At 38.7% G+C, this 16,524-nt stretch overlaps 1 protein-coding gene across 1 annotated transcript in view; it reads left to right on the forward strand.

Moving 5' to 3' along the window:
- The window catches only part of nbeaa (neurobeachin a), a gene marked incomplete at both ends in the record, with an annotated part of 96,444 nt that overhangs the window by 32,508 nt on the left and 47,412 nt on the right, over window positions 1-16,524 (forward strand). Inside the window, 7 exons of the mRNA XM_079247379.1 lie at window positions 1,053-1,153; window positions 3,787-3,882; window positions 4,104-4,225; window positions 5,973-6,099; window positions 7,154-7,273; window positions 8,178-8,324; window positions 14,254-14,451. Coding sequence (XP_079103505.1) covers window positions 1,053-1,153; window positions 3,787-3,882; window positions 4,104-4,225; window positions 5,973-6,099; window positions 7,154-7,273; window positions 8,178-8,324; window positions 14,254-14,451 — 911 coding nt within the window. The remainder of the gene's footprint in view (window positions 1-1,052; window positions 1,154-3,786; window positions 3,883-4,103; window positions 4,226-5,972; window positions 6,100-7,153; window positions 7,274-8,177; window positions 8,325-14,253; window positions 14,452-16,524) is intronic.

Here is a 16,524-nt window from a genome sequence, read left to right on the forward strand (position 1 = left end):
GATCATGTTGACCTTGAATTCTCTTTATTGATGCCTCGGCGCACATATGCCCCCCCCGTCCTCTATGTCCGACCTCTTGCTGCAGGATATTGTGCTTTATAACTACTTTGACTTATTAGTCCTCAACACAGCAGGGTGTACTCCTATTAAATCAATTTACACGGTCTCCCTTTCTGAACCATGATTCTGACTCTTTCCTAAAACTATTTAAAATGACCTACATTGATTGATCGTACAAAAAAAAAAAAAAAAAAAAAAAAAAAAACAGAGCCAGGGGCTTTTGAATCTGGGACATTATTCATTGCATTTTCTTCTCATTCCAAGCACCTCAGTGAACTAGCCTTCTCCTTTATTCCCTGTTGCTGGGCTCTGCCTAATGAATTATTGTTGGGGGACTATTCATATCCAACCGGGCTAACACGGGGAAGAAGAGTCTCTTTAAGTAGTTTGCCTCAATCCAAGAGAACTGTGCTGCATATCTTAAACATTCACAGTGCTGTGATGTGTTTGTATAAAGTGAAAGTCAGCAGAGCAGGACAATTGTATACAACGTGGCACTGACATGCTTATATTTGTGAATGTAACTTACTATTAATTTCAGTCAGAGTAAACATGAAGCTGAGGGAAAAGGAAACATTGTTTTTTTTAGATACAGATACAAATAAATCTGCATTCATAAAAAAAAGCATTTAGTACCAAAGTGTGTTGAACGGCCTCCTATCACCTTATGCATTAAAGTGAATTCATAATTAAGCACCATTAAAATTCTACACATCTGCTGTATTGAGTCATGCTGTGCGCAGCAATTCTGCTTGAGATTCAAGGTAGTGTGTGTGTTTTGGATACAGTGGAGTAGGTCTGAGAATCTGGAGGCAGCACACTGGAACGTTGACTGCACTAAATGATAAATTGCCCAACACTCACAGCATACAAGTCAACTTTGTCTTATCACATGTTATCAAAGAAATGTCAGAAGAGGGCTTTCCAAACACCGAGCCACAAACATGCTTGTCTCTGTGGTCTTACACTCCCTCGCTGTGTGTTTTTCTCAGACCTCTTAGTGGACATGCTAGGAGTCATGGCCAGCTACAGCATCACAGTGAAGGAGCTGAAGCTGCTCTTCAGTATGCTGAGAGGAGACAACGGCATCTGGGTAAGTTAGTGGCGACTTAAAAACACACTGATGGAAGTGATAACAATTTCTGATTGGCTTTGTATTCAGTGATGCTTCAACTTAAGGTACACCTCTACTGTTGATCTGTTGGTGTTTTGCTAGAGCTGGCTAACAAACATTAAGCAGCCGATGCCATGCTTATCTGCAAGTCGTAATGATATTGCAGCAGTTTTACAGCATAGGTTCATCTGTTGGACACATAACTATGTCTTCCATACTGCCTGTTGCTGCAAAATATGTCATTTCCTGTCCAAATCAGATTTTTGGAGCTTTTGTCTTGTGTAAGACCGACCTTCAAAAAGGCTTCTCTCGAGCAATTACACACAATTACTCTGTTTTGTCAGAGATGAGTTAGAAATGAAACAGGCCAAACTGGCCTCTAGGAAGACATAATGGAAGTGTAAAAGTGTCTGATGGAGATTAGTTAAAAAGGCAATGGCAGTGCTCTCTGTGAGAACTACATTCTTTCTTATGGACTTTAGTTTTATATTGATTACATTTTATTTTATATAGTATCATTTATTTTTTGACACATCTTTGGAGCTTCTCTGACGTCACTGACTTACCGTATGAAATTAATTAATAAAAAAGATAACAAATGTCTGATTAGCTCCAGTTGTGATAGTAGCTTCGCCTGAATCCCCGCTGTTGGCTCAGGTGGAAGAAGATAGATATGAGAGAATCTCCAAATGATTGCAGCCTCTCAGTGATATTCGCTAGTAGCTATTTAGATTTTCTCTGCAGCACACCAACATATTATTATGTCAAAACTTCCTCGTCCTAGTTTAATTACACAAAAATATCTTTTGTGACAATTGTTTTATTATTTCAGCAGTTTTAATGTCTGGGGATTTAGTGTTATTGTTTGTTTTTAATAATGAGGTTTGTTGCCGTTTCTGATAAGCTAGTATTTTTCACAACTAATTGAGGCAGAGGATGAATTCATTGCATATGAGATTAATTGTGGTGTCATTAATCTTGGTGTCATGTTGTAGGACAATTGTGCTTACAGACCTGATTAATAGAGGATGTGTGCGTGTGTGGATGTGTGTGTGTTTACGTTTGGATTGGTTTGTGAGCTGATATTGAAACGTGGAATTTTGTGATTTTTTTCCTTTTAATTGCTTTTATTAATACAACACAGAATAGACTGTGTTACTGTTGTTAGAGCAGTAGAAGTTTGACGGTAAAAGCAGTGACAGTCTGATCAGGTGTGAAGGTGAAACAGTCAATGCAGTTTAATTTACTCAGACTCGCAATACATGTAACCACCATTTTCCATTACTTACCACAGAGCAGCTCCACTGGGCTAAATGTGTAGCTCAAGGTCTCCTGTTTTTTTGTCTTTTTCCTCTTTGACAGGCTATTTCGCCACCACATCTCACCTCAAACTCTCCTCCTTTGTACAGTCAGCCAAACAAACCTTTGTTATCCGTGGTTGCTAAGTAGGCTTTTTCTTTGGCTGTGCTTATTTTAAACAGACATGCTTGAGACAATTTGCATATGATTGGACAATAGTTTTCTTAAGCTTTTGTTTATCATTGAAACACTGATTTAAAAAAAAAAAAAAACCCTCATAAACTTGACTGCTTTAGACTTTCTTGCTGAAAATTCATACTTGCTTTGATACTTATTTGGATTATCCATTTAAATTTGTTTTTGCAGTCATTTGCTTGGTTATGAAGTGAAAGTAGTGAGCCTGAGATGAGTTTAGAGCTGCGTGTTGGAAGTGATTAGTGCCAACTCAGCTTTTTTCTCTGCTGTTCTAATCTCAGCTACTCCTTGTAGTTTACTGATTACCTCAGTTAGCAGTCTCTTAGTGATGTTACCTCATGCTTTAAACCTGAATTGTGCGGATTAAATATTGTTTTAATGAGGTGAAAGTCCCCATGAAATGCTTAGCTCTGTGTTATTTAGTTCAGTATATTTACAGATTTCTTGTAAAGATGTTTGGGGGAATGTCCTCTTCCTAGGAAAAAAAAAAACCCAAAAGTATTTCTCTGAATGGTCATATGACCTGATCAGGCAATGTCAGGCTATTACGCTTCACCTCCGGCGTCTTTTCTGTGTGGAGTTAGTGAGGTGTAGAGTGTTCGATGTTAGTCAATAACCTGGTCCATTCTCATCAATTTTCTTCCACTCAGGCACCAGTACAACCCAACCTCTGGTTACTGATCAACGTTCCATACCCTCAACTATCCTTCCTCCTCTATCCAATAACCATCATCAGCCCATCCACCTCGCCCCTATTTCCCTGTCCATTCCAATTCCTCGTCTCCCAGCAGCTCCCTGGAGACAGATTGATTAAGGGTCACCATGGTATTGAGGGGTTGTTGTGGAGGGTAGAGAAGATTGAAGACATTGATCCAGTGTGCTTGTGGTCGCACTTATATATGTGTACATAAATATATGTGTATATATATATATATGTATATATGTGCATATATATATAAATATTTATATATTTATGTTTATATATATTTATATGTGTTTTGTGTGTGTGTGTGAGAGAGTTTATTTATTTACAGAGGGTCATTGTTCTCTCTGTGTGATAGGTTGTATCTTTCAGATGGTAATAATGGTAACTGCTGTCTGTCTTGTTTTTCCTCTAGCCGAGACATGCCATTAAGCTTTTGTCAGTGTTGAACCAGATGCCTCAGAGACACGGTCCTGATACCTTCTTCAATTTTCCAGGACGCAGTGCTGCGGTGAGACTAATCATCACACACACATCTGAACCCCATTATCTACAAATTACACAAATTTATTCTTTATAGTCCTTCATGCCACTCTTTAGCGCATCTTCATCTTCACTGCACCCGAGGAAGAGTTTTATGTTGAATAGGAAGAAATCGCTTAGTGACTGACATATTTATTGCTTTTTACCATAGTGTAGGCTGCTATAATGTTGTATTTACCCCCCCGCCAGGCTATTGCGTTGCCACCAATTGCTAAATGGCCGTACCAGAATGGATTCACTATCAACACTTGGTTCAGACAGGATCCACTCAACAACATCAATGTGGATAAAGACAAACCATACCTTTACTGGTAAGTAGTTCGTCATTTATCTGCACTGTAATTCAATCAAAGCCCTAGTAACACGTGCTGAAAAACAAACAAACAAACAAAACCAAAGTATTTCAGCAGATTCATTTAGTTGATTTCATTATTTAATCACCCCTCCGTAAATATTTCTTTGTAATGCACAATTACTAAAGTTCAGCTGAAAAAATATTTTTTATAAAGTTATATAGTTTATATCAGGTTTTGGTTTCAGTCAGTTATAACAAATAAAAGTTTATTTTATATCTTTAGAAAAAAGTTTTTTTGAAGTCTCAAGTGAAAGCAAGCTTCATCTCAGCTTTAAGTCACTTTTAACTAGAAAGACAAAAAGAGTGACGTTGGACTCTTTTTATACAAAATTCCTTCTGTTGTTTCTATTGATCTAAGTAAAACAAAGCACACAGCAGATTAAAGCAACCTCAAGCCTGTTCCTGGTGTATGGCAAGATGTCTTGCGGACAGAATAAGAAACTAACCAAGGTGAACCCAGATGACGCATTAAGCAGAGCGCGCTGTGCTTACTCACAGCATGAGAAAGCACTTAACTGGCTTCGGACTTTTGGCCTGTTTATGTTTTATCCACGCTGAACATTACTGGTGAACAACTGCAGTTGCAGTAAAATGAGTTTGCCAATGTGTGGAGCATAAATATACATAAATTATTTTCTGCCTGCTTATTTTCCCTAAAATGTCAAGATATATATTCTGTCTGGTAGAGGAAAGTGAGCAAAAAAAATTTCTGAATAATAAATGTTCAGAAATGAGTAGGTTAGTAGATAAACAGATAACTGAATCTGAACAAAACTTTAAATGTCAAAACACTCCATTATGAGAGTACGGTTTGGTGAATGCCTCCATTGGCTGTATAGCTCTGGACCTTGCTGGCCTCACTGTTAGTGTTGTAAGTGCAAGCCGTTAGCCGGTGTAAAGCTTCATTAGCTTTGACCTTTTATTTAATTGAACTCCTTTACTCCACTGCTGGACTCCTTCCCTCCACCTCTTCACTCTGTGACGCTAACTAGAGGCGTCCTCCGTTCACCTCTCCTCCCTAACACAGTCAAAGACTCATTACCGACAGAATCGGGGAGCTCATCTCCAGAAGGAAGGATAATATGGAAGCGTACACGTTTGAGATATTGTCGCAGAGATGAGCTCTAATCATGTAAAGTGTGAGGATGTAATCTTGTTTCCTTAGTAACGGTTTGTCAGGTTGTGACGGTAAGTAAGGTGCGAGAGAGAGGGCATCCTCCTGTTTTCTAGCTCAGGTCTTATCATCCTCCCCCAGATGCAGCTGTTACTCAAGCTGCAGGTCTGATATTGGCCTCTGCAGCTGCATCAAGACCATGATAACACACATTTACACCCTCCTAATGTACATCAGGGATTCACTTAAGAGGGATTTATATCTACTGGGATTTTGCTGTGTGTGATCCTTTGGCACCTTTTGACTGTTTTATGTAGATGTTTCAAGTGTTGAAAGAATATTTTTGAAAGGAAAAATGGAGAGAAGATGGCTTAAACAACGTGACATACAGTTGTGAAAGGGCCTCGCTTGTAAACCCATAAACTGGATTTCCTTTAGAATAAATTCATCAATAAAACAATTGACTGCCTTTTTTTTTTTTTAAATTGTAAAACAGGAAAGGCTTGACTTGCAATTTCGTTGTACAGAAATCAAAATGTCACACCATCCGATGAGTGACTAAGAAGACCTTTTTCTGATTTCTCCCAAGTTTTCGCACCAGTAAAGGAATTGGCTACTCTGCTCACTTTGTGGGAAACTGTCTCATTGTGACATCATTGAAGTCAAAAGGAAAAGGCTTTCAGCACTGTGTGAAATATGATTTTCAACCTCGCAAGGTAAGAACACACACACACACACACACACACACGCACGCACACACACACACACACACAGAGCCAGGAAATCCTTTGCCACTTGTTAGATGAGACAGCATCAGGAGTGTGCTGCTGCTGTCTTTTATCTTACGCTGGACTCGCCGGGAATGTTGATGAGTGTGGATAAGGTCTGTCAATTAAGGCGTGTGCACTTCCTCTTCTATCGCTCTGTCAGCATTTTGTTGCCGTCCTGCGCGCACACAAACACACCCACACACACCCACACATGCATGCTCAAGTAAACAAACACATTCTCTTGATAAGATGGCCTTCCACAGTATTTGCTGACCCAGTAGAATCTCTCCATTGCCTAACAAAGTTCCCAGTGGTTTTATTTGATCAGTCTCTAAGTCACCATGTCTCACAGCATTTTTTCGGCCGTGTGCTTAGGTTAATGTGTGTGTGTAGGATAGAGAACGAATGCTTGCGTGCACATGTACTGTGCTCTTCTTTCCAGCAATGTATGAATTGTGGAAATTGTCCCCCTCCCTGTGAAGTCTCCATTCCAGTTTCTCCTCCAGGAAGTAAACAAGTCCAAAACATTGTAACTGTTTACGTTTGGTAAAACGGTCATAGAGTGTTTTGATGTTAGACAGAAGACACAGATGTTATCTGTACGGAGCAAAAATGATCTCCAAGTAAACAATTAGCAAAAATCTGAAATGAATCACTGCACAGCAGGGTGTAAAATTGTTGTGTCAGTATTCTCCGATATATTTTGGTTATTTATAATAAATACTACTGTGCAAACATCAGCCTTTTAAGTTCTTTTAATAGTAGTTTTGTTAATATAATGTTGCACGCAAAGCGAAATAATACATTTTAAACAATGAGCAAACAGAATAACAGTTTAAAATGCAGAAATCTTTACAAACAATAAATTAATCTAAAGTAAAAGACATTTGAGGAAAAACATTCAGAACTTAAAGGGAAGACGATCATTTATTGTGTCTGTAATGTAGTGGATTATTGCATTGGACTTATCTCTGAGTGTGTTTTTGTGTTATTTTTTCAGTGGTACATGATCAGCATCGTTCATATCTACAACCGCTGGAGGAACTCTGAGATCCGTTGCTACGTCAACGGTCAACTGGTCTCCTATGGTGATATGGCCTGGCATGTCAACACTAATGATGTAAGGACACTAATGCTGTCTTAATAATGAATATGAAGCTTATTGGCAACAAGGGCTTCTTGTTTCCTAATTTGTTCAATGGCTGCTAAAGAATTATTTTTCTATATATCATCTCTAATTTTCAAGCAAGTGCATCTGAGGTGGTCACAGAAATCCAGTATCGGTCTGGCTCGACTTCATACTTACCACCTGTTGTGATCTTGGCCAGTGTTTGAGGTTTGCCCTCTGCATTGTCAGCTGGGGCAGACTTGCCCTTGGGCCACTTTCCAGCACAACTCGTACAAACTAAAACTTCCAACTTTTCCATTTAGCAAAGGACAGGTAGCTTGTCTCACAGCGGCAGTGCAGCTTTCGCAGCTCTTCTTTTCCTGTTGGCTCTTGGCTTTATTGTAGTTATCAAGAGCTGATATTATTCTTGCCTTAAGGTCAAGTGTTTTATTCCTGAATGTAGTTTGTGCAGCTGATCAAAAGACTTGTGAGAGGTGAAATAATAGGTCTCTTAAAATGCATTGATGCTATCTTTTTTTTTTTTTTTTTTGGAAGGTAGAAAATAAAACACATCCATATTTTTAAAGACTAGAGGAGGACATGTGGTATTGTGGTTTAGGATTAATAATACAGTGTATTATTGGGATGAGTTCCTGAAAGATGAGTGGTAAGGGAAAAAAGTAGCATAATATGGCAGAAAAAATGAAACAGAATAAAATAAACTGAAAAAAGAAAAAAAATCAAGTTTTTGTTCACCATCAGAAATTCCTTTTTTTTTTTTTTTAAATTTTATTTGAAAGGGAAAATAGACAGATAATTAACATTTTTGATGAGTTTTAACGTAAAGATCAACATAATATAAACACTTTTTTCTTCAGTGGAGCTAATGAAAATGTTTTTTTTTATTATTTTCCAGAGCTATGACAAGTGTTTTCTGGGTTCATCAGAGACAGCAGATGCCAACAGGGTGTTTTGTGGTCAGCTGGGAGCTATTTATGTTTTCAGTGAAGCTCTCAATCCGGCTCAGATCTTCGCCATTCATCAGCTCGGCCCCGGATACAAGGTACGAGAATATCCCGTTTCCACTCTTTTGGCAGATGCCTTTTATTAATATTTAATATATTTTTCCTGCTAACTATATTTATTATGAGTGATGGGAATTCTCAATATTTATTGTGTTGTCACATGCCAAATAACCAGTACAATGCGTGCTGGATGGTAAACATCGTATTTCATCATCGGATTGCAAAGTGTTTCCTCTTTTCATGGTGCATTAATTCTGCTTCTGTTTTATGTCACAGTAATGCCATTTGTTACATGGGTCCTCACACTTTTATTAGATGCAAACCTTTGCTGTGTGAACCTTCTCCTTAATCACACTGTCCCGGATGCCTTTATTTGAACTGATTTGAAGGGGTATTTTGTACTGTAATGTAGTATGTATAATATGCATGGTAATGGCATAACATGGCATACAGCGCCAACATTACATTACTCACGGTAACGTATTGCATGCATGAGTTGCAGTATTGACTTGACTGCTGGAAACACTCATGCAAACAAGAGCGTGAACATCAGATTGGAGGTAGGCACAATGGCAGATAGTTTTGAAGAGCACCTCAGACCTTGTTCGCAACTCTTGGAATCTTTATAATTGTTCCTCTCCGTTGCACAATGACAAACACACATGTCTAACAGGAAGCAACAGATTGGTAATAGCGACGTATTGACCTTTTCACTAGTTCAGAGTCCTAGTCCTGTGTACTGCCACCTACTGGTAACCTCCAGTATTGAATGTTTTGGCCGCAGCATGCTTTCAGATGTTGCAAAGTGTTGCTGTGTATACAAGCGTACACAGCAAGTATATCCTCACAGACCTCATTCAGTGTGCTATATATATTGCATTAATGCATAACTGCGGATATAATACATAAACTGTGTCTGTATTAGTGCACTTATTTTACATTTAATGTACTACACAGCGATAAAAACCCAGGACATATAAACAGCACAAAATATCTGCATGCTCAGTTTCAGTTATATTTTCATTTAAAGAGTGGTGTCATTAAGGCACACTTTACAACCATTTATTACTTTCTGGGAAATTTAACTGAACACTTTAATGTGAAACATCATCCATCCATCCTTTGTCTATAGCCACTTATCCCAGTGCAGGGTCACGGGGAGGTTGGAGCCTGTCCCAGCAACTTTTAGGCAGAGTGGGGGTACAACTTGGACAAGCCACAGAGAGGATCAACCATGCACACAGTGAAAGAATTTAGACTCACCAATAACAATAACATGCATGTTTTTAGGCTGTTAGAGATTTGAAAGGTAGAAAAATATACTCGGGTAGATTAAGCTGAACTCTGTTCAGATTTAAGGCTGAAAAGATGAGATGCTGAAACACCTTGCCAGCTGTCGGCTTCTTGTTTTTGGCAGACTCGTGCGCCCCCAGCCACTTGCAGCTTTTTTCATGAATGTGTCCAAAGCTGTCAAGATTTCAGCAGCCTGAGACTGCAGGAGCATGAGACTGCTGAAGTGAAACTGTCTGCTGGTGTCGTTGCAGTGTAGCCTAAAACATAAATTTATTTTATTCACCAGGACTTTGCCAAATTAGCCAGACTGAGAAAAGATTTTTCACTGATTACCAAAAAGGAAATCATGACGTAATGCTCACTTGGGTTTCACACCTTTTGCTTTTTTTTTATTTATTTATTTATTTATTTTTTATAATGTTCCTCTCTGATGTAAGATAGTGGAGGCCACACTTTAATTGACAAGACTTTCTCACATATTGCTTCTGATAATCACATGTTTGGCATTTGCTGTTTTGCTGCCATGAATTCTGATTTCTCACTCTGTCACAGCCCACAGTTTCCTGAGGCTGATCAGTCAGATGATTGCTTCTCTGCATGGCACAGAAAGAGTTTCTCAGATGCCCAGAAGAGACCATTAAATGGCTCAGTTGTTTCAAAGCTGCAGGCCTCAGTGCGGGTGCTGTAATGATGAGTGTGTGGATTTTTTCAGCCAGCTAAAGGAGGACGCCAGTGGGACTCAGTTTGTCACACTGCTTCCTGTGTTAATGAAAATATAGGTCAGTGCTTGTTGTCATGGCTTCACTCATATAGCTGTGTGTTTGTGACAGGCTGCTCCTTGGGCACTGGCTTGTCTGCTTTAAGGAATATAACCATGTATGTGTGCCCTACCGATATGCGTACGTAGCTGTGTTGAGCTTCTTGGTCTCAGCTGTTGTCTGTGTTACCACTCAATAATGAGCTGCAGAAAGTAGACAGACACACTGCTTGCTCTGCTGAACAAGCCTTCAGCACAGTGAGGAGGCTCATGGTCTTCATGTCCGAGGCGGCTTATGATGGTCGACACACTGTGTGCAGTATATTGCCTCCACGCTCCACTAATGACAGGAGAAAATGAAACATAACATCTTATTTCTCTGTGTGGGCTATGTTTTAAGAAAAGCTTCAGTGTTTTGTCTTTGTGTGTGTGTGTGTGTGTGTTCTGTGTATCTGTGTGCTGTTACTCTTATGGTAAATGTGTTGCTAGTTCCTCTCTTCATCAGTGGTCCAGATGTCCTCATTCCAAAATACTTCCAACAATCTGGCCACAGCGATATAAGGGAACATCGGGAGTCTTTTTGGATACTTGTATTTTTTGTTGCGTACATTCTAGCATTGAACTTGTGTAGACTTAGGCCATCTCTTAGGGCTTGGAATCAGGTGACACAATCTTTAGCAGTTTCGAAGCCAGAGTCAAGTAACTGGATACTTTTTTTGAAGTGTAATTTCACCTCCAGCTTTAAGCCTAACTTGAGCTACCTCCATTAGTTGGAAAATGCTATAAAGTGGAAGTGCACTGTAGCAGGAGCTGCAAAGGCAAAGTGTAGCACAGAGACAGGGCGAGACGGGATTTTAAAGAAGCTGTGGCACCACTGGGTGTTTTTCTGAGATGGAAAACCTTCCCGTTAACAGTGTCAGGAGCAGTACTAAGCAAACTACTCTGATTAGAGGGGGTTACCTTTCTGCCCTTTACAGAGTTTATTGCATTTTGAAGTGCTCTCCCTGGATTGACCTTGGCAGATTTGGAAAGTAATGTGTTTGAGTGATGTGCAACATATGACATGTTTATAGATTTGGTAAAAATGTCAGAATTCACTAAAGGATTCATGTGTCTTATCACAGTACAAACAGCTAAAGCAAACATAAATGTGCAGATTACCACTTCTATTATCATTATCCAGTTTCAGATTATAAATGTAGCACAATAAGGAAATTTATATTTGATGGATGATGTCTATGTTGTAACCAGGCATCTTGCAATAAGTCTTATACTATTAGAAAAGGCTGTACGTTTCCCTTTTTATTTTTTCCAGTTTATTCTGCTATTTAATTTTTGTTTGAGCTTTTAGTACCCTTAGTGCTGACAGTCAGCTGTCTGATTGACACCTGATTATAATGCCATAATAACCAGCACTACCACACTGGTTGATTTGCAACAAATACTGGTTGAAGAATGGGTTGCTATCTCATAGCAGTGTGTGACCAAACTGGTAATCAGCTAAAGGAGGAGGTGCCAGGTTGTTGTGGTCGTGTTTTGTTTTGCCACTGGTGTGGCCTCTTTGTTTAATATATAAATTGGTAAATTTGCAGTATGTCTTGCTTGTTCATATTTTAATCATCCAATCCAGTAAACAACACTAAACACAATTTATGCTCAGAATAAGCTGTTTGACATTAGCTGAGAAGATTTTTAAAGGTTTTAATTAGCACAACCCACATCCTCAGCTCTGCAGCTCATCCCACCAATGCATTTTCCGAATAAATGTGGCACCATTTGAAATAAACAGGCTTTTAAACGAGAAAATGTTTAAAAGCCTGTTTAAAAAAAAAAAGATGAAATACTACTTTATTTTTTGAGTTAAGTTTATTTGCTGTAATCTAAAATCTTGGTTGGCTGTTTGTTGTCAGGGCCGAATCAGCACGGTGACAAATTCCTCATGATATCCTCATGCTGACATGTGTTCATCAATGCACTTATTCACTGGCTAGCCTGATAATATAAACAATAAAAGAAGTTATATTTCTATCATGACTTTCATTCACCAAACAGTGTGAAGATGAAGCAAAATTTTGTCTAAATTGAATGGATTTGTGTTTGTGTGTGTGTGCGCACTGTTATCAGAGCAGCAGCAGCATGGAATCTGCAGCTGTCAGGTGTGAGGCAGGCAAGAGTTGTCACTTTCATTCTGGCGCGTGTTGACAACACGTAGGTCTTTAATCTCAGCTGTGTTAGACTTCACATATGTAAAAAAATTGCACTTTCCTTCTCTCATATGTGCTTCTTATGTTATCGGTCAAAAGCCCCATGTGCATTCCTTAATACTTTAAAAACTCAGTAAAGCTCCTTCACATTTACACCTACTTGCTTCCCTGCTTAGCTGCATGGCAGCATAAATACAAGCTAATTCTATGGGGCTACAACTGCATGTACTTCATAAAAGTAGCATCGTAAATGAGCTTACGTTGCAAAAAATGTGCATCTTAATAAGTGTATTAACTTTACATTCGGGCTATTCATTATTTTTTTGTGTGCAGAGGCCCCACTCTCCATAGAAAATAAGCAAAATGCAATTTATGTGTATTTATGATTGATTATCCCTGCACATGGATATAGCTTTGTAAGGAACTTTTAATGGATACGCTTTTTAACACCACATATTAACAGAGACGCTTTTAACACCAGGTCATCAGCTCTTGCAATTTGCCAAAGTAATATGTTATTAAGTCAGTAAATATGAACATAGGCATGCTGTGACTGCAATTGCTTGCAAATATTATTTAGGTGTGTGTGTGTAGGTGTGTGTGTATGGAAAGCAGCTGCATATGCAGATTAAAAGTGCCTTTTTTCTTCTCTTTAGAGGTTTATTCAGGTTAGCTTTTTGTTATTTTGACAATTAGAAGGATAATTGGAAGACAACATGAAAAAATGTAGGCCTTTAAGATGGAGATACTGTAACGTCGGTACATTTTGTGGTGCCTGGTTAAACTGCTCAGAGCACATTTCTTACACTAGACCTCAGATGAAAAGGTTTAGAACAAGAAGGGCTTGTAGTTCTGTGAGCGGCCTTGGGCTTTCCTGTGCTGTCAGGCTGAGCAAGGCACCTGGGGACTGAGCCGCTGGAAGGGGAGAGCAGCCCCCGCCTGGAGATACTGCAAAAGGCTGGCAGAGCTCCTTACTAGCCTTTCATCTGTGGGGCTTCATATGTGTTGCAACACCAGCACTGCTGCAGGATACATGAACCAGGAGGCATGTACAGACAGATATAGACATAAATGTACAAACCCACAAGCTGCAGCTGGTATTTTGAACAAATCATGCATGCACAAGTAAAACTCATCTATTTTCTGCTTTTTTTTTTGGTAAAACTACAAAGAAAAGAGCGTGCTTTAGATTTGATATAATTTGCAATATATTATATAAAAGTGCCATAAAAATGTATATGATCTATGAACCTAAATCCTCCCAGGACACATGCAGAGATTTTGTATTTCAGTCGGCTTACAGCTTAGCATGTTGTGGAGAAATATTGAATAAATGTAACCTCATATACAGATACTGAATTATGCAAATTTGTCCTTCTTTTTATGTGTTTTTTTTGTTGACAGACTACAAAGAGATAAATTTGGATCTGTTAAGTGCTTTGAGTTCTCCCCCCCACCCCGTCTCCATCTCTTATTCTGGGCTAATTGAATTAGTGCACGGGTTAGCAGTGTGTTCATTAAGCGGATGCCGTGTTGTTTACACACAGCTCATGCTGCAATTAAACAGACTCCATTTTGGGTGTTGAACTTGTACACACAGTGACACACTCACACTTTTTTGTCCCTGGACAGCTTATTTGTCTCTCATTCAATCCTCTTTATTACCCACACAACCTTTGACGACTTCTTTGTCTCGTCGCTCCATCCCTGCAGAGCACTTTCAAGTTCAAGTCAGAGAGTGATATCCACCTGGCTGAGCACCACAAGCAGGTGTTGTACGATGGCAAGCTGGCCAGCTCCATCTCCTTCACCTACAACGCCAAGGCAACGGATGCCCAGCTCTGCTTGGAGTCGTCACCCAGGGAAAACCCTTCCATCTTTGTACACTCACCACACGCTCTCATGCTACAGGTCAGTTTGGCTTGATTGCTTGCTTTCTCAAAACCCGTAAATCATCTAAATATATAACTGAATTGAAATTAAAAGACATTTTATTTTCAGGCTAATTTGTCACAAGCTGAATTATATCCACCTCAAGTGCATTTGTGCACAAAATACTCAACTGTTTTTTTATTTTTTACCTCTGGCTAAGTGGAGGTCATGTTGGCTTGTCTGTCTGTCTGACAACAACATAACTCAAAAAGTTATGAACAGTGTTGAAGGGAAGAATGATTTTAGGTGACCAGATTTTGGTGGTGTGATTCAGATCACCACCTGGATTCAGTGATTTTCTTAAAGAATTCCTTACTATGGAGCGGTCTGAATCATTTATCCATGCAAAAATGAATTGCAACTGCTGAGTGGAGGTGTGCGCTCTCTGAGTGCTTCTAGTTTTGTTTCTGTTGTTTGCTTAAACCAAGTGTCCTTCATTTAAATTTTTAAAGCTTCTTATCATGAATGATGTTTTTTTAAATTGAATATCTTTTGCTGTTTTTTAGGAATGTGCTATTTTTGTTCAGTACAAGTGATGCATCTGTAATTCAAGAAGGAAATATTGTGATTTAATGTGTGAAGACAGTGAACAATCACACTCTTTGCTCTTTGCTTCTTTAGTTGTAGCAGCGGACGAGTTCTCCCCTTTTTGGTTTTGTGGGTTAAGACGCCACATGTGCACTACACTCTCAAAAATAGAGGTACAAGATAAGGACATTTCTGTACCTATAGGTACATTTTAAAGAAATGTTCTCTCAAAAGTACAATGCTGGTCTTTAAGAGACCAGAAGCACACCTTCAGAGTATGAAAAAGGGTTCAAAGTGACATAAAGTACAAATTTGTACCATTTCGACCATAAGGGTACCTGCAGCATTGAAAAATGTAATGTTAATGGCTGTAATGTTACAAACTAGAGCAGAGTTGAGTGATGACAGTAGTACTACTTAACAGTCATTTACTACACCAGACAATGAAGGTCAGATGCTGCAAACTAAGTGTATGGCGGGTCAGTATTTTGAGTTTTTAATAATAAGATAAAATAATATTGCTAAGTTGCATGGACCAGGCCTAATCCTGTGAAAACATAAAAAAAACATAACTTGATAAGGTAAGGTTGAACTTGATAAGGTACAAAAATAGACCATAACTGAAGGGTACAGAAATGTCTCTCAAAAGAGTACACCCCCAGCGACAAGCATTTGTACCTTTATAGGTACAAGCTGGTACCTCTATTTTTGAGTGTGTAGTTCTTAAAAGCATGATATTTTTCTAAAGTGTTTTTCCACCATACAGAATGAAAAATACTTTTATTCATGATATTTTTTTAATCAGTGGGGTCATTCCACCTCATCTAAATATTTATTTATTTATCAATTCATTTTTTTTAAAGGGGACAAAAAGTAAAAACTCGTGTTAAGTGAACTAAATCTTGCAGTTCGATGTTAACATTTTAAACCCCTCAGGGGGATTTGTCAGGATTGGGTGGAAATGTTTCTTAAAGTAGTTGTGCACACCTAAGGAAACTCAGATAGTCAGAATACTCAAAACACTGGGAAACGTATAACAGTTCAGTACTCTACCACCGACCAAAATGACCTCAGTGATCAAATAAAATGTTTACAAAAAGTGGAAATATGGCAGCTTCATAGAAGCAGAAGTAATTCTGACACTCTTGTGTTGGACTCATACATTACAGTGGTGATGCTATAAGTATCATACAGAAGTAAAAGCCTTGAATTGAGCATAGGCGATATAGCTACCTGTCAAATGGAAGAATTATTCATTATCAATAATATCAGTAAAAATAAAGAAAACAGCTGTTGGAAAAAGAAAAGAATTCAGCACTGATCTGAAAGTTTGCAGGTTAATACTCAGCCTGCCCTTGTGTGTGGAAGTGCTCTAGTAAAATACAATGAACCTCACATTGCCCTTGATCTCTTCATTAATGCACTGAATATATCCAGGCAATTTCTACATGGGTTAATAACTGGGTTAATAAAATAACCAAAAAAAAAAACAAAAACATTGTAAAGCTCTTTTTAGAATCTTGT

Source organism: Telmatherina bonti (genome assembly GCF_933228915.1).
Source record: "Telmatherina bonti genome assembly, chromosome: 10".
NCBI classification, from domain to species: Eukaryota; Metazoa; Chordata; class Actinopteri; order Atheriniformes; family Telmatherinidae; genus Telmatherina; species Telmatherina bonti.